The 24,426-nt window shown below is 44.9% G+C and overlaps 1 protein-coding gene across 3 annotated transcripts in view; it reads right to left on the bottom strand.

Annotated features, from left to right (window-relative positions):
- Window positions 1–24,426, bottom strand: part of Wt1 (WT1 transcription factor) — a 47,195-nt gene that overhangs the window by 2,624 nt on the left and 20,145 nt on the right. For all 3 annotated transcript variants that reach the window (XM_036186171.1, XM_036186172.1, XM_036186173.1), the window contains 3 exons: window positions 5,986–6,082; window positions 3,033–3,183; window positions 636–725 (listed from right to left, as the gene is read on the bottom strand). In XM_036186171.1, coding sequence (XP_036042064.1) covers window positions 636–725; window positions 3,033–3,183; window positions 5,986–6,082 — 338 coding nt within the window. The remainder of the gene's footprint in view (window positions 1–635; window positions 726–3,032; window positions 3,184–5,985; window positions 6,083–24,426) is intronic.

Raw genomic sequence — 24,426 nt, 5'->3', positions numbered from 1 at the left:
CTAACTGAACATCCGTGGATCACCAGCCTGCTGTGGGATCCCCTGGGTGCTGGGGTTCTCATGAGAAACACGAGCTGTTTCCTTTTTTTCTCTTTCTCCTTTGTAAAGAAAGACTTTTTTATTTATGGGTGTGTGTGTGTGTGTGTGTGTGTGTGTGTGTGTGTGTGTGTGTGTGTGTGTGTGAGAGAGAGAGAGAGAGAGAGATTGTGTATGTGTGATTGTGTGTGTGCATGTGTGTGTGTGTGTGTGTGTGTGTGTGTGTGTGTGTGTGTGAGAGAGAGAGAGAGAGAGAGAGAGAGAGAGAGAGAGAGAGATGTGTGTGCAGTGCCCTTAGAGGCCAGAAGAGAGTGTCAGATCCCCTGGAGCTGTGGTTACAAACACTGCCAAGTGTGGATGCTGGGACCCAAACCCAAGACCTCTTGAAGAAAAAGTGCTCTTCACTGGCGAGCCGTAATCTCCACAGCCCCTCTCCTTTTTAAAAGGCAAGTCTCCAGGTGAGGGGAAGAAAGCCGGAAAATTAAATAGATAGATCGATTGATCACCCTCTCCTCCGTGTTCAACAGAGAGGACAGTCACCAAGTCAGCTCTAACCCAAGGGCCTGTGACCGCTGGTGATGAGAAGTTAACCTACAAACCTGTGTGTCTCCTTTGGTGTCTTTTGAGCTGGTCTGAGCGAGAAAACCTTCTCTCACAGTCCTTGAAGTCACACTGGTATGGTTTCTCACCTTAGGGAAGACACATGTTTCTGAGCACAATGCTGGAAATACAACCTCATCACAGGCAAACCCTCCTAAGTACAGATGAATAGATCCCAAAATACTTGAAGCACTTTCAGGGGGCTTATTGGGGTAGTGCTGTAGACTTCCAGGAAGATAAAAATCCCACTTACACACATGTCTATGGACACAGGGGGGGAGTGAATGATGATGCTCCGGTACCACTTACACATGTGCCTATGGACACAGGGGGGAGTGGATGGGGATGCTCTGGTACTACTTACACACATGCCTATGGACACAGGGGGGAGTGCATGGGGATGCTCTGGTACCACTTACACACATGTTCATGGACACAGGGGGCAGTGAATGGGGATGCTCTGGTACCACTTACATACATGTGCCTATGGACACAGGGGGGAGTGAATGGGGATGCTCTGGTACCACTTACACACATGCCTATGGACACAGGGGGGAGTGAATGATGATGCTCTGGCACTTAGAATGTTGGATGTGGCACAGTTCACTTGCTGGGAAATAGAGTCAATAATCTGACTACTCCAAAGGGTTCATGAGCAGATTAGACCAGACCCTCCATGTAGAAGGGGAAGACTGGTGCCTAGCACTGAGGCAATGCTCAAAAAATGCAGGTATTAGCAGAGACTACTTAGAGAAGTAAAAGAAGAAGAAAAAAGAAAAAAGTTATGAGTCCTTGGTTGAATCTGAGATAGAATTTTGGATAGACGCGCCTGGAGGCTGGCCTTGTGAATTAAGTGTTCCATGTTTTACAGCCTGAATAGTTGGTGTTCTCTGCTACTGACTGCTTGTTCTTGGGTCCAACATAAATGACTCCATGGTGGTGAGACACCTCAATTAAACCAGAAGCCGAAGCATTTAGCAAGATTGTTGTCTTTTAATCTGAGCAGAGTCAGCAGTAGGATTGTGCAACCCTGGGCTCAGGAAGAAGGGCCACACCCTTGTAGCCAAAGGAAAAGTTCAGCCAAACACCAAGAAAAGAGGCCCCTGGAGTGCATTGAGCCTCTGTAAGTCCCCACCTCCTGGAATTCTGAGTCACTGAATTCTGGGATAGAGAGCAAGCTACTCGGAGGTCAGTGGAGTCTGTCCTTTGACGGACAGCTCCAAGTTCAGGACCTCAGATGCTTCCCTGGTTTTTCTATGTGTCTCGTGTGGCTGACCTCACCACTCCTGAGCCCTTCCTCAGTCAATACCCTTCATCTTTATGTCTCCGTTCCTACCCATCAAAGTGTTAACCACACACCCCTCACAAATGCTACTTGCTCTGAAATGCTATCTTACAGTTTGAATATGAAATGTTCCCCCTCAGGTTCATGCATTTGACCTCTTGGCCTCAAGCTCTCGGTGCCATTTTGAGAGGTGGTAGAATCTTTAGGAAGTGAAATCTAACAGGAAAAAAGTAGGTGTGGCCCTTGAGGCTTATAGCCTGCTACACTTCTGGCTCCTATGTCCTGTCTGCCTCTGCTTCTTAGTCCGGAGATGTGAACAAGCAGCCTCATGCATGTGTCCCCAAAGGCTTAACGATGCTCCCACCACCATACCTTCCCTGCTGTAATAAACTGTGCCCTCAAACGGTGAGCCAAATGACCATTTGTCAGGTGTTCAGCAACAGTGAAGAGAGAAAGACCTAGTACAGCCTGCTTGGAAATCTAATGGCCTTCTTTATCATAGACTTAATTCTAGAGCATCTAAGTGTGTGTTTGGACCCACCCTTCAAAGTCTATGATGACTCTGTCCATCAATTCTCTGAGCCATCTGATTGCACTATCCCAGGCCTGTCTTCCCTGCTAAAGATGCTGATGGTCCCTCAGAAGTAACACTACCACTTATTCAGGCCTAGAGACACAGGGTCCTAGGGTACAACTTTTGTAGTACAATTTGATTCCATTTCCTCTAGGCTTAAGAATTGTACAGTGTAGGCGTTATCATCTTCATTGTCCATACAAAGTACTTGGAGCTCAAAGGGATGTTGAGCAATTGGCTCAAGGTCTCACCAGTTGGCAGGGAATGCAACTTCCAAGCATGCATCACCTTTTTCCTATGGCGTTTGCTTTCCACCACCCTGCTCTGCTTTCCTGAAGATGGCTTACTGAGTTCTTTACTAAAGGATGGGGAACCAGCATGCAAATAGCCCTGCAGCTTTGGCCAGTCACCCCGGCCTGACCTTTGAAAGTGTTTGCCTTCCATCCCACAAGTCACCTGTGTCCTTAGCAGCATGAGAGTCCAGAATGGGAGCTCATGAGTCACCATCGCTCCAGTCTGGACAGGGGACACACTTACCAGTGTGCTTCCGGCTGTGCATCTGTAAGTGGGACAGCTTGAAATATCTCTTATTGCAGCCCGGGTAAGCACACATGAAAGGACGTTTCTCACTGGTCTCGGATGCTGACCGGACAAGAGTTGGGGCCACTCCAGACACACGCCGCACATCCTGCAGGCAAAACAGAAGAGGAATGGAGGCCTTGTGCCACCTGTGACATTCATGTCAGTCCCATGGGAAACTGAATACTGAAATATATCAAAAGAAGAAAAGGCAGGTATGGTATGAAGCCAAAAGAGTGTTTGCCTCCATACCCTAGATGCCTGTGGCAGACATCACTAATGGATGATAGATTAGGAAATTCTATGATGCGGTGTTCTTATGTCATTACTGCTGATCAGCAAATTGGTTTGAAATGAAGCCTCTTTGGGGTCCCTGACACAGACCTCTAGAGAAGAAACATCAGTGTCTGGCAAAGTTCCCAGTCCATCTCCCACTTGTGACAGTGAAATCTAGAATCCAGAGTCCCAGACTGTATGGATGCCCTCCCAATTGGAGACTTGACCAAGTGATTATGGACTCAATAAGAAAATGGATGAGAAAGCTCTTAGTAGAGAAAGACATGAGACACTGAGTGAGGTCCAGACTGACCTGAGCTTCACATATAAATAGATGAGAAAAAAGTCTCCAGATTTGGGGCCTCTGAATCCACCAGAATGCTATAGTGTAGTCTGTGCACTCTTCAGCAGTGACACAGGAACACAGAAGCTATCGGCCTTCTGTGTTCTTCACATGTCCTTCCTACAACTCTTTTTGGTCCCTGTCACCTAGCAGGGAAGGCAAATCTCCTTTCTTGCCCTCAGGCTCAGTGGTTCCTGGGTAGCAGGATGGTTCCTCCTTGTTCAGTTACAAATGTGCCATCAGGACCAGAGAGGTGGACTGCTGATTGACACAGGAACACATCTGTGATGGTATAAAGACCTGGAACGACCTCTAAGCCAGAGGTTCTCAACCTTCCTAACGCTACAACCCTTTGATACAGTTTCTCATGCTGTGGCGACCTCCAGCCATAAAAACATTTCATTGCTCCTTCATAACTATAATTTTGCTACTGTTATGATTCATAAAGTTAAAATATGGTATATTAACCCAAGGGGTCATGACCCACAGATGGAGAACCATTGCTCTTAGCTCGACAACTTCCTATCCCATGTGTCTTCTGATCTACCCACACTCACATTCTTGTTCCTAGTTCACCTGCCTTGCCCCGAGAGGGCACTTACTTTCTTGTAAGAAAAAGCTCAGTAGTGTCATACCATAAACACTATTGGTATGTCATAGTATGTCAACATTTGCCTTTCTCCCAGGGTTAATGGTGATAAACAGGTAAATGGTAGGCCAGTGGTTTGTTTGGCATATTCTAGAAGAAAAGGAGTACGTAAGGAAATAACATCTACAGGGAGTGAAGTCTATAAAGGTCCTGACAGCGGATCTGCTAAACCAAATCTGGTGGGAAGGAAGGTGAATTCAGCCTCTTTCAGTTTTCCTCACCGTACATTAAGACTGAACAGCAGCTGCTACTGTCAGCCTGCAGTCTGGCAAAGGATGCTGATGGTGTCTGTTGCGAGACACTCAGATGAAACTGTCCCATCTCCACATTTCTGTGGATTATTTATTTATCACCATAGAAAGGCTTAGGATGAGAAAGCACACTAGTTTCCATGAAGTGGAGCTCCTAACCCATATCACACAGGGCCTGGCCCTCATGCAACTAATTTCTAGGGTCTTAACTTCCCTTGAAAAGATACACTAGCTATTTCTCTTGTGGCAATCACTGAGTTGGGTTTGGAAGTCACAGATGGGAGTCCTTGGTAATTGTGGTTCTGACCACCGAAAAGAGGCTTGGGATGGCGGTGGGGTCTCCCCTGAATAACCTACATTCTCTGAGACTCTCTGCTCACCCCAGAGACCTCTCCCTCCTGTTTCTTTTAATAAACAATATAATAAGCAAACTAAAGATTGTGGAGTCCAATAAAATGTATATCACACATCTCAGCTCCCACTTACTAGCTATGTGGTTTAGACAAGCCTCTTGTCTTCTCTCTGGTTTTCCCAACTGTAAAATGTCTACCTCTTAAGTGTGCAGTGGGGGCTACATCAGAGAAAAACACACATTGCTAAGTCAAAGAAGTTAGCCTGAGAATGCAACAGAGTATCCAACATTCTAAGAAAGGGGCAATGGTTGCTGGGGAGAGAGAGGGACTGGAAAGGGCCATGATGGACAGGTGGTGAAGTATGAGCATTTTTGAGACAGCAAACTACTCCATATAATAATAATAATAATAATAATAATAATAATAATAATAATAAATGGCATTATATGTGTATCAAATCCCAACATCCATTGTAACAAGTGTAGCACACCAGGGGGCATTTCGTGAACATAATAGCAGGAGCATGTAGGAACACTATAATTTCTGTGCATATTTTGTGTAAACCTAGAAGCTAGATAAAGTCCGTGTTTTTAAAGTCTGTGTCTAAATCTCACTTCATAGAATATGTCCAGCCGTAAGTGGACATGTCCATACTGTTATCAACGCTAGGCAAGACAGTCTACCTTTGAGCACTTGACAATACAGATCAAATCTTAGAAGTCAAGGGTCCAGGTCACCAATTCAAGTGCAGATGACCCACAGGTAAGCATTGTCCCACCCACTGTGGAGAAGCAGAACTAATAATAAAGGAGGAAAGGATGGGATTCTGCAGGCAGTAGCTTGGTGGCTGTCAGGCAAGGCAAGGCAAGATCTCTGCAGGGGTGGAGGGAGGGAGTTCCTTGCTATTCCCCCCATCTAGGAGCATCTCTGATGGCAAACACTTGCCAGGACCAAGTGGTTCATCAGCAGAGGCTGCAGGGCATGTGAGCAGAGGAAGAGGCAGGGAAGACGGCCTTTGGCTGGACATGCTAGCACTCACCTGAATGCCTCGGAAGACACCATGGGTGTGTATTCTGTACTGGGCACCACAGAGGATGGGGGTTGTGTGGGTCTCACTCTCATATCCTGTGCTGTGGCTGCAAACAAGAGGTTGAAGTTGGTTCAGGGCCACCTTTTGGAAATAACGTGTCTTACCTTCTTCTGTGGGGTCACTCTGGAACAGAGCTCTGTGAAAGCAGAAGCCATTCTATCGATGTGTTAACCACCTTTGAGCCACAACTCCCCCCCATCCACCAAAACTCACCCCCAGAGGCAAATTGTCTGGGTCTGTGCTTTCTTCAGACAAGCCAAGGAAAGCCACAGAGGCAGGAGCTCATCCCAGGCAAGTTGTTTACCATCTGAGCAGCAAGCCAACAGTGGAGTATCTCAGGAATGAGCAGAATGCCTCAGGCTTCATGTGAAGTACACTGGGGTTTTGTCAGCACCTCATGACTCAGTTCTTACCAGATAGTACCAAGAAAGTGATGACATTTACAAGAAGAGATGTCACGTCCTCAGAAGTGGGTGGGGGGGAGGTGCACGTCTGTGGCTCCACTCAGTCCACTGCTCATTTTTCCAGGCCAAGTTAATGTGTGTGTGTGTGTGTGTGTGTATGTGTGTGTGTGTGTGTGTGTGTGTGTGTTCCTGTGTGTGCATTATATGTGAATGTATATTTGGAGGACCTGAATAGACATCCTGTGTCTTCTTTGGTCTCTCTCCATCTTAATTTTTTGTGACAGGGTCTCTCACCAAACCTAGAGCTCACCAGTTCAGCTAGGCTGGCCACACAGCGATCCCCAGGGACCCTGTCTCCACTTCCCCAGTGCTGAGATTGCAAGCACACTTGGATTTTTACATGGGTTCTGGGGGGGTTGACCTGAGGTCCTCATGTTTGCACACCGCCTGAGCCATCTCCCCTTTCCCAGATTAACTCTTTGTGACCATCAATGAATGTTGGACAATTGTCCTGCATTCCACACTGACTCACCTCCTAGGAAATGTATTGCTCTGGGGTAACAAGGCCTGAGGGACGTGGAGCCTCAAAAAGAACAACCTGAAAAGCCAGAATGTTCTGCTCTGCAAAGACTCTCTCCTTCAGGTACAGGCCTGGAATCTTTTCTACAGTGATTTTATTTCCAATCCAGCTAGCACAAAAATTCTAGCCCACACTGGCAATATATCAGAATTATATTGAAAGTCACTGTGGGGATAGGGATGAATCAGCTTTCATGCACATCTCTGTGAAAGGAGGCAGCTACTTCAAAGTCTCTCTCTCTCTCTCTCTCTCTTTCACACACACACACACACACACACACACACACACACACACACACACACAAATAGCTAAAAGGTGGTCATATTACTGAGAAGTCCTAGGTGTGTTCCTAAGAGAAATAAAAGCAGATGTCAAAAAAAAAAAAGACATTTTATATACTAGAAGAGTTCTTTATTCTCAAAAACCAGAAACTAGAATCAACTCACCTATCAACTGATGGAATAAATGAAGTGTTCACACAGTGGAGTGCTATTTGGCAGAACAGGAGTGAAGTACTGACATGCTATAGTGAGTTTAAGAACAAAGGCACAAAAGGCCATATGCTGCCGAATCTACTTACACAACATGCTCAGAGTAAGTCAGGCACTAGAAAGTACCTTCATGCTTGGTTGCCTGGGACAGACTGAGTTGGGGAAAACATGGGAGTGATTACTGAAAATGTCCTACCTACAAAGGAATGGTCACAGAAGTCTGGAACTTTATTAGAACCATTGCATTGTACGCTCTAAGCGTGGGAACTATACAGCACATAAAATCAATAAAGCTATTTTGGAATGTTTCATAGCAAGCTGAGCATGGCAGTGCACATCTATAATCCCAGGACTTGGGAGATGGACACAGAAGGATCAGGAGTTTAAGACTAGCCCAGGCTATAGGAGACCTTTTCTCAAACAAACAAACACACACAATGATAACCATAATAAATTTTGTAGTAGCATCGTTAAAGGTCTCCAAGTAAAATTAACTGACTGCCCCTCTGCCTCTGCTACCCCAGCGTCTTGGATCCCAGGGTATAGACAGGTGGCCTAGTCCATCAGCCCACTCTGTCTGATGGACTTGGGGAAGGCCTAGGGCTGACTCACCCCTAACTCCCCAGGGGAAAGAATTCCTGGAAGAGAGAAGTGTTTGCCAGGAAGACTGTAGTAGTGTCCACAGAGCCCAGGGCCATAGCAGCTGTGGGGTTTCACACTGAGTTCTGGCTCAGGCATTTTAGAAGGAAGGGTCTGTCTTTTTTGGACAGTTTGGGGAGGGAGGTGACTATTCTGTTCCCCTAGCCTACTACACCATGTCCGTATATCCCGAGTCAACTAGACAGGGAGCCTCAGAGAGCTAAACCAGGGTCAAACATGCAAAAGTTGGGGCATCTCAACTTTTTTTCCTCAAACAGTATCTGCCTTTCTGACCCTCAGAATGTGCTCAGTAGGGAAGTGGGAACTGTTCCAAACTCTGGGGGCGGGGGGTTAACATTGAATATGGTAGCACAAGAGGAGAGGGCCAGAATGGGCAAAGGGACACTGTGCCTCAACAGCCTGGACATGCTTGTTTTACTCAGCTCCACCATCTACAGGGAGCCAAATTGTGACTTGCACATTTTCTCTCTTTTTGCTTTAATAATGCATTTAACTTTATTTTATGTGTATTGGTGTGAAGGAACTAGAACCCTGGAACCAGAGTTACAGACAGTTGGGGGCTGCCAGATAGGTGCTGGGAATTGAACCCAAGTCCTCTGGAAGAGTAGCCAGTGCTTTTAACAACTGAGCTGTCTCTCTACCCCCTACTTGGATGTTGTCTTGAGCTGAGAGACATATATGTAGGAATATGAATTACTCTGGAGCTCTGTTTCAGGGTGGGGAGAATTAACAATCTGTACCAACAGCTGTTCTCTGGGAATTAGCTGATTTCATAAAAGGTAGAAACAGGGAGCATGAAGAACAGATTTTCATCAGGATACTTGTCCAGTGACAGAAAGTATCGGTCACTCGAGGGAACAACTTTGAGCACTGGTCCTCAGAGCCTCATGCAAACCAGTAAACAAAAGAAGTCACTAGAAACAAGACCACACCTGCCCCTGCTGCTCAGTTCTTCTACCAAGTCTGGAAATAAGAAGAACACTTGGTCCCTGCCTACTTATTTCTATGTCCCCATAGGGTGAACACTCACGCCATCCCACATGGCAGAAACCCTGTAAGCCAGCTTGCTTTCCAGTGTGATCTTCCCAGAACACCAAGTTCAATACATGGGCATTTAACTAGAGTGTTTGTGTGTGCACGTGCTCTCCCTCCATCTTCCTCTCCCTTTCCCTTCCCATCTCCCTCTTCTTTCTCTCTCGACAAGGAAAGGAAAGCCAGCTGGCTGTCTTGAACCATAGATCAAAAGACGTAGAAAGCACCTAGGAAGGCCATCTGCTTCTTCCCCACTCAATGGAGGAATCTCTTCTAGTTCATGCCCATGACTGGTGACTAGCTTTCATGATGACCATTTCATTTGGGGTCACTTAGCTGAAACCTCCCTTCCTGCTGCCTTCTGGTGAACCATAGAGTGTGTGTTATTATGTCACAGCCATTTTTGTGTATCTCCTCTGTTCAATGCTAAACTTGACCTTGAGTATAGAGTCTACTCTCTTTTTTGCATGTTGTACCCTTAATAATTACAGTAAGCACAGAGCCCGTAAACATTCCCAGTATGGTCTGAATCTAAACCCTCTTCCACATGCTAACCGTTCAGTTCTTGGAAGATAGGCTTCCAGGCTACAGAGTTGTGTCAACCATAACGAGGTGAAATAGAGTCTAAAGAGTTTAGAATGCGGACTGTAACATGAGTGCAAGAGGCTAGAGAAGCAGTCCTCATCTGAAGGGATTCCATCCAAATCACTCAAAATCAATTCTTTAGTCAAGCGTATATCACTGTGGCTACGGCCCATAGTCTGCCAGTGCTCAGGCCTTGGCCTTGGGCTTGGGTTGCTCAGCTGAGTGTGAACATAACACTGCTTCTAGCATGACTAAGAATAAAAAGTTTCATTGCACTCCAACCACAGTGCTCTTTCTCAGACTAATAAAATCTCCAACTCTCCCAAATTCCATCCCTAACTACCATGAACTGAGGAAGATATCCATGGCCTGAACTTAAAGATATCATTGTTTTAGGTAGGAATTGATGTTTTAGATTCTTTCTGACTTGTCTCAATGAGTCATTCCCAACTGCTGAAATCCTTCAGACTCTGGATTTGGCTTCCAGAATATTTGTTTTCCATTCCCATCTCATATCATCTCTACATCAAAAAAGCACCTTCCCAGGGCTGAGGTAAGAGCTCAGTCAGCTAAGTGTGTGCCACGCAAGCATGAGAAACCAAGTTCAATTTCCAGAAGCAATGTAAAAATCTAGGCATGGTGATATGTGCTTGTAAGACCAGCCTGGGAGGTAAAGACAGATGGATCACTGGAGCTCACTGGCCAGCCACTCTAGTCTAATCAGCAAACTCCAAGCCCATGAAGAGACCCTGCCTCAAAAAACAAAATAGATGGTTCTCCAGCAACAACCCTGATGTCCTCTGGTCTCCACGAGCATACATATGCTCTCCAAAAGCATATTCATAGACACAAAGGCACACAAGAGGTGCCCTTACTAGCTGTTGATGCATAGTATGTTATATAACATATAAAAATATTTCTCAGGGATGCTGACGTGATGGGATTCCAGATGATCTCTATATGGTATAATTTGAAGGAAGCTGTTATAGGAAAATATAGAAAAAGATGGGGTCCAGGCCACTGGGACAGAAATGCTCTTGAAGACAGAGACAGAAATGCTCATGAAGCTGATGGTGGCCCATGTGGCCACCAAGTGCCGAAACCCACCTGCTGGCTTCGATGAAGCCAGACTTTATACCAGGACGAGTCTCCTTGCCACAGCCCAGGACTCTGCTGTGGATGAACCAAAGGAAATCAGAGTGAGAGCAGAACTCCCGGAGACCCAAAGCTTCAAAGCCTGCCAAGACAGATAAGAAGTGCCACTGCCACCACCGTGATGAAGATTTCCCTGGAGGAAGGATGCACATCCAAAACAACCCAGAGACAGAAGGTGTCGTTTGCAAAGCCAAGGCTAGAAAGTGGGTTCTAGAGCAGAGGACAAACAACCAAGGGGCTCCTTCTTCAGGGTGGAAAAGAATGCAGTAGCTTCCCTACCATCCAACCCAGATAACGAGGGAAATTAGGGAAAGTGAGATGTGTGCACAGCAAAACAGATGAACCAAGCTCAAGTAAGCCTGGCCTTTCTTAAGCTAAGAAACTGTTGCTTTAGAAAACAGTGCTCCTATTTTTGCTACCTCTTAATCTGCCTCGTTAAAAATAAGATACTTGACTCAACCTAGTGACTGGGGGAGGGGGGTGTCTGATGACTTTATGGCTAATATCACCAGGGAGGCCACGATCGAAGATTCTCAGTAAGGTGTGATAGGCATCTATAGGCCTGGTGGAAAGAAGCAGGTGGGCTTGGTACAGGCAGGTGAAGGTGGGAAAAGGGGAAATTTGGGGAATGTGGTTACTTTTCCCAACCTGAAAGAGTTTACTCTATTCTAGAAGTCACTCACTAGGTTGACAAAGACACTTTAGACCATCTTTGGCATTCTTGTCTAACCAACAGCAAACCATCTATGAAGCATTTAGCCCCTCTCTATCATGCCCACAGAAGTTCTAAAAGAACTATCCAAGTGTCTCTTTGTAACACAGACTCACCATATCAATTACCTTCAACTCTCGGAATAATAATCCCACCACAATAAGGAATGGACTTGGGCTTGTGTCTTGTACATGACTGAGCAACTTTGATTCTTACTGGTTTGTTTTTCTTCCTCAAATTCCCTGAAAGATCCAGCTTAATAACTCTCCCTACTGCTCCAGGGTCTTCGTAGTGAAATGGCTTTTTTCCTACTTGAAATTCAAGGCACTTATCTATCTCAACTCTTCTATCACCTCTCTTATGCTCTGAATTTACAGGGAGTATCGGACAAGTGGACAATTGTTTGATGATAAAATGTGGGCTTGGTTCTTTTTTGCTTAAAGCAAAACCACAAACTCAAATACCCCTAATGGGTCCAAGTAAATTAGTAGAAGTAAATTATGAAACCCCTGAGGAACCAATGGCACCCCAGCAGGAGCGATCCTGGCCATGTTGCCTATATGTTACATCTCTGCTGGCCCACCACTGTCCCCATGAACCTAATGCTGCCATCTCTTCCCATTCTTGAAGGACTTCTCCAAGATTTCATGAATTTTGCCTTCTTACAAATAACTTCACTTTAAAAACTGACCTAAGGGCTGGAGGGATGGCTCAGAGGTTAAGAGCACTGACTGCTCTTCCAGAGGTCCTGAGTTCAATTCCCAGCAACCACATGGTGGCTCACAACCATCTGTAATGAGATCTGGCGCCCTCTTCTGTATACAAAATAAATAAATAAATCTTTATTTAAAAAAACAAAAAACAAAAAAAAAAACTGACCTAAAAGCTACTGTGTTCCCTACTTCCAAGACTGAGCAGTGAAGCATGAACTATCAACAAAAAATTCCCATCTTGATTCTGCTGTGTTCTCCTGCATGTCAATTAAATAGGAGTAGACACATGCCTGATGCTTTGAAAACTGGGTACCAGTCTCTTCCAATCCCTGAAAACTTGAAAGAATGTTCTCTCTCTCTCTCTCTCTCTCTCTCTCTCTCTCTCTCTCTCTCCCTCTCTCTCCATGTTTGTATAAATGAATGTATATGCACCATATGCATATAGTGCCTATGCAGGTAAGGAGAGCATTGGACAGATCCCATGGAACTGGAGTTACAGACGTCTTTGAGCAATGTGTGGGTGCTGAGAACCAAACTCAAGTCCTCTTCAAGAACAACAAATGCTTATAACTACCTAGACTTCTCTCCAGCCTCCAAGGATGCTGCACTTACATGGCAGGAATGATCATTGCTGTTCTGGAAGAATCTAGTTTTCATAGGAAGGTGTCAGGTCTTAGCTTCTTAGCATTATTAGCCCATTAAACAGTAGGTGTAAACACTGAAATTACAGGCAGGAAACCTTTCCTGCCATACCACCAGTTCAAGAACATTAGCTTCTCATGTCTGCTGTAATAAAGTAAAGTAAATGGGAGTGGCTTAAATCAAAGCCAATTTATCCTCTCACAGTCCTGCACAACACGAGGGTGAAGCAGGAGGATTGCTGCAACTTCCAGGCCAGACTGCTATACAGTGAGTACAAGGCCAGCTGGGATAGAGAGTGAAACCCTGTCTCAAAAAAAGGAGGTTCAAAATCAACCCACACCCCAAGATACTGGGTGGGCCTCTTTCTTCCAATGACTCTGAAAGGATAGTTTCTTCCCTTGTCTTTTTCTGTTTCTGGTACTTGCTCATATGTGTCTGTCCATTTTTTTTTTTCACACTGTACCGTCTCTCTGCCTCCTACTAGTCTTCTTGAGTCAAGTTTCCCACTGCCTCCCTCTTATAAGGACACTTGTGCCTGCATGTGGACAACCAAACCCACCCAGACAATCCAGGATCAATCCACCATTGCCACCTCAACAGACAATCCATCCATCATTGCCACCTCAAGACCTTAGCTGAATTGCTATGCCTGTTGCCACATAAATTGACATGAACAGCTTCAGAAATTAGACTCTGGGTATCTCTAGGCATTCCGTCTATCACACAGGGGGAACTAGTGTGTTCCAGCTCTTGCAGATCCAGTTGAAAAAGCTAAATTAATCTGGACACTACATCTCCAGATTCCTCTGAGAACACATTGTTTTTGAATACAAGAGTCTAAGTCCCAGGCCTACTTATACACATTTTTCCCCTTGTGGCTAGTAAATCATCTCATTGTTTCTGCATCCAGAATTCATCATTTGCAGTATGAAGCTAATAACCTATTTTTCAGTTTCATTTGAAGATTAAAGAGGTAAATTATTCAGGGAGCAAAAGTTAAATATCACTGAGTAGCTATATCCCAGCAATATTCGGGAGGTCTGTGTTTGTCAACACTCGGTGACCTACACCCATAAAAAATATTTACCCCACATTTCTTATGCGTCTGGTGATGAAGATTGATAAAATTTATATTTTTGAGCTTGAGTACAACCCTAGAAACCATTAAAAATGCACCCATCACCTGAGTCCAACAACTTAGTCTCCCTGGTCCCTGCTCCTTGTAAAGTGAAAATAACAACGCCAGCCCTATATGACAGCTAGAAACCCAAACTAGGTCAGGGAAGCATTATGCAATACTTGGAACAGGACAAACATTAAATAAATGTTCACTGTTGCTTTCATAGTTACCATTGTCATTTCATTGCAAAATATTCTGAAGTTCAAGGAGAAGTTGAGTTGTATGTCCAAAGTCAGGACAAATGGCAGAGCTGAGGGCTGAGTCCAGCCCAGTGCAGCTCTGCTCCCTTTACAACTAGCAGGACAATGTTTGTGGTACAACTCCATCTTCTATCATCATGACCCTTGAATGACCTCCAGCTCTTTCCTCCATGGTTTGAATCAAATCAGACTTGTTGATGTTTTACAGTGTAGCCAGGGCAAAGGGAAAGAAAAAGAGAATGGGTATGACAAGTAGTTCAGCACACTGCAGCTTCTACTGTGAGCCTGTATTTAGCTGGGTATAAAAATAAGCCCAATAGTGGTAGAGAGACAGATCAGCCAGTAAAATGCTTGCTGCAGAAGCATGGGGATCTGAATTAGATCACCAGCATCAATGCAAAAATAAAAAAATAAAATAAAATAAAAGTGTAAAGCCAGCATGAGAAAGTGTACCTGTAATCCCAGCCCTTAGGGAGGCAGAGACAGGAGGATTCCTGGAACTCGCTGGCCAGCCAGCCTAGCTGAATCAGAGCTCCAGATTCAGTGAGAAAGCCTGTCTCAAAAGGTAAAAGGGTAGTGAATGAGGAAGAAGCATGATGTTGGATTTTGACCTACAGAGAGAGAGAGAAAAAGAGAGAGAGAGAGAGAGAGAGAGAGAGAATGTGCAATGCTAATTGATGAAAATGTCCTGCTTACAAGTGACTGAGCAGTCTAAACTGCACAATTCTTACCAAAAACAACCTTTCCCCCTCCATTCCCTCCCTCTAACCACACAGAAGCAGTTGCCAGCAGGGCACACGTCTCGTGCCTTCATCCCCCGCAGCAGCTTTCACAGGCATCAAGTGTGCCCTGAGACAGCCTGCTTTTCCTACCCAGCTTTAGGGTGCATCAACTGGCTTCCTTAGAAAGCAAGCAGAAAGAGGAAAGTATCCTTCACAGAACACAAATTATAAACCCTCTTCCTTCTAAAAATGTGTGCACTGAGGTCTGGCTCAGGAAAGAGACAGAACATTTGAAGAGAAGCTTCTTTAGAAATGATTAATTCTGATGTTCTACAGGCACAGGAAGATTAATAAAAAGGAATTGAGGTTTTACAGATGAAGAAAACCAGAGCTTCCCTGAAATCCCTTATCAACAGAAGAAGTTTAAAAAAAAAATAGAGAAAGAAAAAAAAAAGAGGAGCTTTTGGAAGGCAATTAGCATTTAATCTGAATATTCAAAAAAAGCATTTTGGCCTGTGATTTTTCTCCCCCACCTCTAGTTATTGACCAGGTGTGCAAGATCCTACACTTACACACCATCATCACCTTTGCCTTCTCACCTCTACAGAGCTCATCAGGGAAGTGTGCAGACAACCTGTAGCTCTTATGTATCAGAACATGGAATTTACCCAGAAGGCTCTCTGCACTCCCATCCTCAACACCCAGAGTTTAACCATGAGATGTGCAAATAAGTGCCTTTTGGCATTGACAATAAACTTTGCTGCAAACCTTGGGTGCCATCACCCCCATGTCTAGTGGGCAATTTCTCAGGGGAAAAAAAAGTGGAGCCATATTAAGAAACTGGACGGCCTTGAAGGTTAAGCAGAGAGCTGAGCCAGAGTTCTGCATCACTTACCAAATTATCCTTGCCTGAAGACAAAGGAGCCACAGCTAGCTAGCCAAGCCTCTAGATCTCATTATCTGATTATGGAAATACAGGGCTTCAAGGCCTGAAGTTGCAAGTCAGATTGAGGCAGAAGCCAGCAGAACAGCCACCAACCACCTGGCCTGCTATCTCCCACATCAGCAGGGACAAAGACTTCAAGAGAGGACAGTCAAAATAAAACAACACAAGCCTCCTGAGGAATGCTCACCACAGAGCAGGATGAACCACAGGCAGCCCAAACTGATCAGCCCTAGAACACTTCATGCCAAAGGACCCAGGAACCAACCCTGGGAAGTCCTGGTGGTCACCACTGAATGTTTAAAGTTAGAGTAACACCAAATGAAAAGCCAGCTTCCTTGCAGCCAGAGGAACTTCAAAACCCACTTTCATGAATGCAGACAAGATCTTACTGGGGAAATGAGGAGCTACCTGATTATCCACATTCAGAGCCGGTGACAACCTGGCATAGAAGCTTCTAGATCAATGTGAGTACCACTTCATTCTGCCTGACTGTGGCCGCCTGAGAGCAAGGGAAGTAGAATCCACAGTTCTACACAGGTGTGGACAGCAAAGGCACCTAATCACACTCATCTCTCTGTGAAATTCAATGCAGTTTTTCTAGTGGCTATAACACACTGATTACTATGCTGGACACACCGGTCAGAATGCAGAGAACACCCATGGTAGTATATACCCCAACCCCAGTTGATACATCTATAACACAACCTCCATGCCAAAAGCTCAAGGAACAGCTCGGAAGAGGGGGCAGAAAGATTGTAAGAGCCAGAGGACCAAGCTGTCTGTTGTGAGACAGTGTCTTTGATTATGACAGGGAAGCTGTAGGTATGAACGCTCAATGATATGATCTCGTAGTCAAGAACACCAACTGACCCGTCAATGTGGAGGGGGAAAATCTCACAAGGCCTCACCCAGGGATGAAAAGCTGCAGCTAGTATTAGTTACTGCTGAGAGAGGGAGAATCAGTCTTCTCCAGGAACAAGCCCTGATAGATGATTCAATCCCAAGCAGTAAGCTGTAAATACATATACATATGAACACATGAGCAACATTAAGTGAACTCAGCAGTTTGCATGTATATATGTATGCATAAGAAAAAACTTTTAGAGGCCGTGAATTTGAATAAGAGTGTGTGAGAGGACATGGGTGAATTTGGATGGAGGAAAGGGAGGGGAAGTATGCAAATACAGTACACATGTAGAATTTTTTTCTGAAAAAAAGGATTGTTCTGTGCTGTGCATATAAAGGGTAGGCTGGAGAGATGGGCCTGCTTTTACTAGACAGCACAGAACATAAAAACCTAAAATAAAACAACCAAGCTAGTCCATGCAACTGGAAATGAATTCACACACACACACACACACACACACACACACACACACACACACACACCTATCATCTGATAAGCACAAATTTTCTTCAAAAATAGCCTTAGGACAAATGGATGGAACTAGAAAACACCATCCTGAGTGAAGTAACCCAGACTCAGAAGGACAAACATGGTATGTACTCACTCATAAGTAAATACTAGTTGTAAAGCAAAGGATGACCAGACTACAACCCACAGCTCCAAAGAAGCTAGCTAACAAGGAAGACCCTAAGAGGGACATTTAGATTGCTCTGGGAAGGGAAAACAGATGAGATCTCCATGAGTAGACTGAAGGTAAGGCAGGGGCAATAGAGGGTGGGGAATTGGGGATGAGAACATAAGGGAATGGGATGGTTGAGCTAGAACAGGGATGGAGTGGGAAAGCAATGAAAGAGATACCATGATAGAGGGAGACACCATGAGGATAGGGAGAACTCTGGAGCTAGGGAAGTTCCCAGGAATCCACAAGGGTGACCCCAGCTTAGACTACTAGCAATAGTGGAGAGGGTGCCTGAACTGACTTACCCCAGTAATCAGATCAGTGAATACCCTAACTGTCATCAGAGAGCCTTACTCCAGTGACTGATCGAAGCAGATGCAGAGAGCCATAGCCAAGCACCAGGCCAAGTCCCAGGAGTCCAGTCAAAGAGAGGGAAAAGGGATTCTATGAGCAAGGGGCATCAAGATCATGATGGGGAAACCTACAGAGACAACCAAACCAAGCTAGTGGGAACTCATGAACTTTAGACCAACAGCTGTGGAGCCTCTACAGGACTGGACTAGGCCCTCTGCGTAAGTGAGACAGTTGTGTAGCTTGGTCTGCTTAAGGAGTCCCCTGGCAGTAAGATCAGGATCCATCCCTGGTGCATGAGCTGGCTTTTTGGAGCCCATTACCTATGGTGGGACACCTTGCACTGCCTTGATGCAGGGGGAGGGGCTTGGACCTGCCTCACCTGAAAGTACCAGGCTCTGCTGACTCCCCATGGGAGGCCTTACCTTTTCAGAGAGGGAACTGGAGGAGGGTTGGAGGGGAAGGCTGGGGGTGGGGCAGGAGGAGAGAAGAGAGGGGAATCTATGATTGGCACATAAAATGAATAAAAAATTTCTTAATAAAATGTAGCCTTAGGAAAGAATCAGCTATTGTTTTAAGTTGGAAAGTGTTGATTTATTTCAATTTAGAGATTAAAGAGAAATGATGATTTTTTTTTTTCAATAATGTGTTAATCGGTTTGTTTGTTTGCTTGTTTATGTACATGCATGCACACAGGAGTGACAAGACCCAAGGAGGGAGGTCAGAGGAAAACTGATGGAAGTCGGTTCTCTCTTTCCACCACTTGAGTCCTGGGGATTGAACTTGGGTCCTTGTGCTTGGCAGCAAGCACCTTTACCTACTGAGCCGTCTTGCCAGACCATTTCATATGTTAACAACTGCTAATAAAGGTTTATTTATGTATGTATTTTGTGTGCATGGGTGCTCCACTTGCATGGATGCCCACATCACAGAGGAGGGCTCAGAGACATTTAATACTTTTTAAAACTTAGGTTGATTTATTGAATGTTTCACCTACATGTGTGTACCATGTGTGTTCCTGACTCAGAAGATGGGAGCTGGATGCCATGGAACTGGAGGTAGAGATGGCTGTGATCCACCATGTAGGTACTGAAAATCAAACCGAAGTCCTCTGCAAGAGCAGCAGGTCTCTCAGTTGTTGAGCCATCTCTAGCTCCTCATTTAATATGTTCTCCATTATTTCTTTATGAATTATAATATAATTACATCCCTTTTCTCCTTCCCTTTCCTCCCGCCAAACCCTCCCACAGACCCCCCCATCTCTTTCAAATTCATAGCCTCTTTTTTCATTAATTTTTGTTACATACATATTTGTTTAAGTATATAGCTATATATTCCTAAATACATCAGTAGACTCTGCTCAGTCTGTATCATATTGCTTGTATGTATGTTTTCAGTGCTGACCATTTGGTATTGGATAAATGATTGGTGTGCTGCTCCTCTCTGGACAAGATTTTCTCTTGCTCTCAGTGTTCCTCAGTTGCCTGTACCTCTTTGTGTAGATTTGGGCACCTTTTTTTTCTTTTCTTTTTGACAGGATTTTTCTGTATAGCCTTGGCTGACCTGGTACTTGCTCTGTAGACTAGGGTGGACTTGAACTCAGATCCACCAGCCTCTGTTTCCAGAGAACTGGGATTTAATACGTGCACCACCATGCCTGACCTTGGGTACTTTTTAAATACAGCCTACCCTGCCACCATCCTTCACTCCTCCTCCATCCTGACTTACACATCCCGTGGCATCCTGCTTGACTTCTGAGGAACAAGCACACACATTCGACCATTACCAACCCTGGCTTCTAAAACGTCTTCACTGAATATTTCTTGTTTTACTGCCCACAGACATGCCTGCACCCTTGGACAACAGAGTCTTCCGGTGCATTCCAGGAGCCCTCTCTTCTAATCACATTCTCAGCCTTGGAGAGAGAACTCGTGGCCAAGACCTCATCCACCAGACCACTGCATGCCCAGTCACATGACCATTCTCCTTGAGAAGGTATGGGTGCCAGAATCCAAAGCTGTTTTGACCACAGCAAAAAGAGCCCGCCTGAGGAAGAAACTGATACAGACTGAGGAGCGGCAGGTGACAGCAGAACAGTGTTCTAATGGCTGCCCAAACTCTGAATCCAGACCAGGTTTTAAAATACAATAAATCTGGGGCTAGACAAAAGGCTCAGTGGTTAAGAGAACAAGAGCTCAGTTCCCTACACCCATGTAAGGCAGCTCATAACTGCCTACAACTCTAGCTGTGGAGATCCAGTGCCCTCTTCTGGACTCTGCAGGCACCTGCACTCACAGGCACAAGTCCATATACTTGAAAAACCAACACTTAAAAAACACAATAAGGCAGGCAGTGGTGGCACACATCTTTAATCCCAGCACTCAGGGAGGCAGAGAAAGGTGGATCTCTCTGAGTTCGAGGCCAGCCTGGTCTAAAGAGTGAGTTCCAGGATAGCCAGAGCTACACAGAGAAACCCTGTCTCAAAAAGCCAAAAAATAAAAATACAATAAAATAACTTACTGAATTCCCTCTTTGACTTACATCAGTCACACCTGGGATTATATCTATGTAAAAGGACATGATCTAATAGTCACCTAAAGGTAATTGGATTGTGGATTCTTTACATTTTTTACCATTTAGAAGGTGACTGTTTATTCCATCCATGCTGTTATTGCTAAACCTTAACTATATTCCCCTTTTGAAAGTTTCTTTATAGATATGGTTCATTTGTCTCCACTTGCCATGCAGCCTAGTCCTCAGCTACTGTTTAATAAAGGACACAGACTCAGTGGTTAATAACCAGCCTCCTGCTGTATAAATCAGCCCCTAAAACCTATCAGAATCCTCAGCACATGCAATGGTGCCCAAACTTCTCAAAGCTGATCTCATCATGTTTCAAACTCAGAACAGAGCTAAAAGATACTCTATTATCCAGTTCCACTGGCCTTGGATGCTCAGCAGAACACTTTTGGATGGAACTGTTCTTCCTACATAAACACACAAACACAGGGACCCATAGTCTCACAGACCACATCATCAGACCACACAAAGAAATATTTGGACTTCCATTATGTATCACTGGCAATGGGGGCCAATTTGTTAGAATTCCTACTTCATCTATCTTGCTGGGTTATTCTGTATTCCCAACGGACTGGCTCTATGGCCAGATGTTTCTACTGGCTCCATTTGTATAGCAGTACCCTAAACCTAAATCATAGGTAAATCCTTCGTCTTGTGTAATAGGAAAGATGAAGTGGAGTCTTTTCACCTTGGTTCTCAGAGAAACACATCCAGCTTGCTCATGCACTCTTGCATCTGAGGAAAGTTGTTCCAACTATAGGAAAACTTCCAGAAAAGAACCATGGTCCTCAAAACTCAGGTTCTGGATTAGCATGGGCTTCTGGAGACTAAACTCTTGCATTTCCAGTTGCAATGGAGGTGTGGGGGGATGAAAATTTAAAAAAAAAAAATCTGTTCTTACCCACCCTTCAAAATGACCTTGTATAGCACCATGAATGGGCTGGTGAAGGTGTCCCAGAAGTAACATGCTCACCTGGCATGCAGGAAGCCCTGGGTTCCATCTCCAGGACAGAAAAACAAACCAACAAAAGCCTCCAAGGAAACCCTATGCAATGATTCAAGTGACCATACTCTCAACAGGATTATGATTTGTACTAAATAACAAAAAAAAAAAATCTTTTAACAGGAGGAAACAGCCATTGACAAGAGTTGGAACACAGGAAAGAAAATATCTGCAGTGCATATGACAAGGGAAAGACTTTGTCTAAACAAAGAACACTGGCAAAGTAGTTCCATCACCAGATGAACTACCCCCAGCTTCTACCTACAGCCACTCTGCAGAGCCTAAGGAGTCTAGCTAGTCTCCTCCCTCTTACCTAATGGCTCCATCACCCACTTCCAGCGTCCATTTGCTCTTTTTGACCATTCCCATGTGCAAACAAATACACTATGCTTACTTTTACCTATAAATTAAAACAATTTTTAAAAAAGGAAAGGAAGAAAACCACTCTCTCCTAACCTGCTCCCCCAATCAACAAGAGCCTTGTCTTTGTGTCTTCACCACCCCCACTTTGTGTAGACCTGCCTGAAGAAGCTGTCTTCATGGGCTCTGTCCAGTGCATTAGCTCCTCCCCTTAGCCCTTGGTCATGCTAGGCAAGCACACTGCCCATGCACTACAGCACAGCCCTTCAGAATCTCTTAAACCCATCTATCAGGCTTTCCCTGGCTCTCTCCAACCCATCCAGGGGTAACTGCTGTTAACAGAGAAATGATCCCAGCATTTTCTTTCTGCAGATATACACACACAACAAATGGTTACTTTTTAAAAATCATCTAGGTAGTGAGATGACAGGCCATTTCTTTACAAAGTTTTTGTGCCGTATGAATTATTTTTAATGAGAAATGTGTTGTTTCCTAATCAAGGGAAGAAACTGATTTCATTTTTGATAAAGGAAGCATCTTTGCTTTATGGAGCACTCTATCTGTGGCTTTGTTTCAAAAGTGAAGAGTTGGGAAGAAAGCTAAGACAAGTAATTGTGTTTGTTTTCAGTAGAAAAATACCTACTAAAATATGCAGTAGCCCCTCATTCCTGAGAACCATTTGGACAACTTTTTAATAGTGTACATTCTAAATCGGTATTTTATTTTCCTAGCTGGAGATTTTTATCTTGTCTTGGGCAGATGACAGTGAGAAGGATAAATGGTGGGTGGGGGTGGGGTAGGGCATCTCAGAAAGGCCAGGAGGAACCAGATCTGAAATATGCCTTGGTCATGACATATCCTTCCCTCATCTGGTGAACCCTCTCTTCCTACAACACATAGTTCATTCTCCCCACCCGACCCATCAGAGCATTGACTAACCTCACTTCATCCCCAAGTGTGGAAACCGCCGTGACCCTCATTTCCCATTTGGCCTCCCTGGTACCACTTTCCTTTCCCATCCTTCCTTTCTTACCTCGATCTAAACAAATCTGTCATTTCCCTCATGTTTATGAGATAAACATAATTCTCACCTTAAAACTGAACAGTGAGAAACACGGTAGGCAAGCAGCCTACAGTGCCCCCCCAAAATGTTTAAATTAGAGACAATTTATAGGGAATATTTTCCAATAACCAACACCCCCATGAGGTTTAAAACTCCAGTTGGGGGATGGCTTGTCAACACGCATTTACTGGACTCAACTATTTCTTAAGGAAGAAAATGGCACAGGAGTAAATGTATCTATAGAAAGTATAAAGGAGTGTTCAATACAATATTCATAGTAGGCCTCTGGGCTACTGAATTTGGGGGGCGCGGGTGTTGCCTTCCCATATTATGGCATTTTCTGAATGCTCTGGTTTTTGCAATTACTTAAAGAACTTAAAAATTAATTGCACCATGAACTGGCTTTTTGGAGCCCATTCCCTGTGGTGGGGTACCTTGCTCAGCCTTGATACAATGGGGAGGGGCTAGGCTCTCCTTCAACTTGGTTTGCCAGACTTTGTTGACTACCATGGGAGGCCTTACCCACTCTGAGGAGTGGATGGGGTAGAGTAGGAGGGAGGAGAGGAGGCCATAGAAGGAGAGGGAGGGGGAACTGGGGTTGGTATGTGAAATGAAAAAAATTTTAATAAATAAATATATTTATATTTTTTAAATTAATTGCATCAACAGGTAAATGCTCAAAGAGAAGTAGGGGGGCGGGAGTGGGGTGGCAGGTAAGAACAAGAAAGCAGACCCAATGAATCCTCCTGGCCCTCTGTAGGCAGAGGGACTAGGACACCACACTCTTTCTTGAGTCTCTGTCTCCAGTCCCGGAGTCCAGGAACCCATTCTTCAGATAATAGCTCTATCAAACCCTGGCCAGGTCCCAAGCAAGGCCAAAACAAAGAAGTGGGGTTTGAGCTGTGCGACTCGGTGGCAGAGAACTTACTTAGCATGTGTGAGATGGAAGTTGGGTCCCAGCAATACAGAAGGGAGGGGGGGGGACTCCGCCCGCCGCCGCCGCCGCAGCACAGGAGTTATTTGGAAGGGGAGTTATTCGGGCAAGGGTGAAAGAGCAAGCTCAGGAATGGTCTGTTCATGAAGCTGCTCGTGTTCCTGGATTCATGGCTTCCCACCTTTGCTCTGGCATCTGAAGTGCCAGGAGCTGCTTAAGAGCGGGTTATCTGTTTTCAAGAAGTAAATCTCCGCGACAGGTATTATATGCGCAGGCGCCGCGGGAAGGTGCAGGGCTGGAGCTCCCAGCCAGAGCCTCAGCTATCTCTTTTGGCAGAGGTTCTCAGGGATGAGACCATGTCTAGTGGGGATTTTCTCCAGCTTTGACAGCCTTGGCCCCACCAAAACACACAGCTTTGTTTCCCCATACATCACTCCTTGGGAGACTTCTGGGTTTTTCCTTTCCAGCATCCACAGGTCAAACACTGTGTG

Source organism: Onychomys torridus, chromosome 4, assembly GCF_903995425.1.
Source record: "Onychomys torridus chromosome 4, mOncTor1.1, whole genome shotgun sequence".
Classification (NCBI taxonomy): domain Eukaryota; kingdom Metazoa; phylum Chordata; class Mammalia; order Rodentia; family Cricetidae; genus Onychomys; species Onychomys torridus.
Note: the sequence above shows the minus strand (reverse complement) of the source record. Positions and strands in the feature narration are given on the sequence as shown.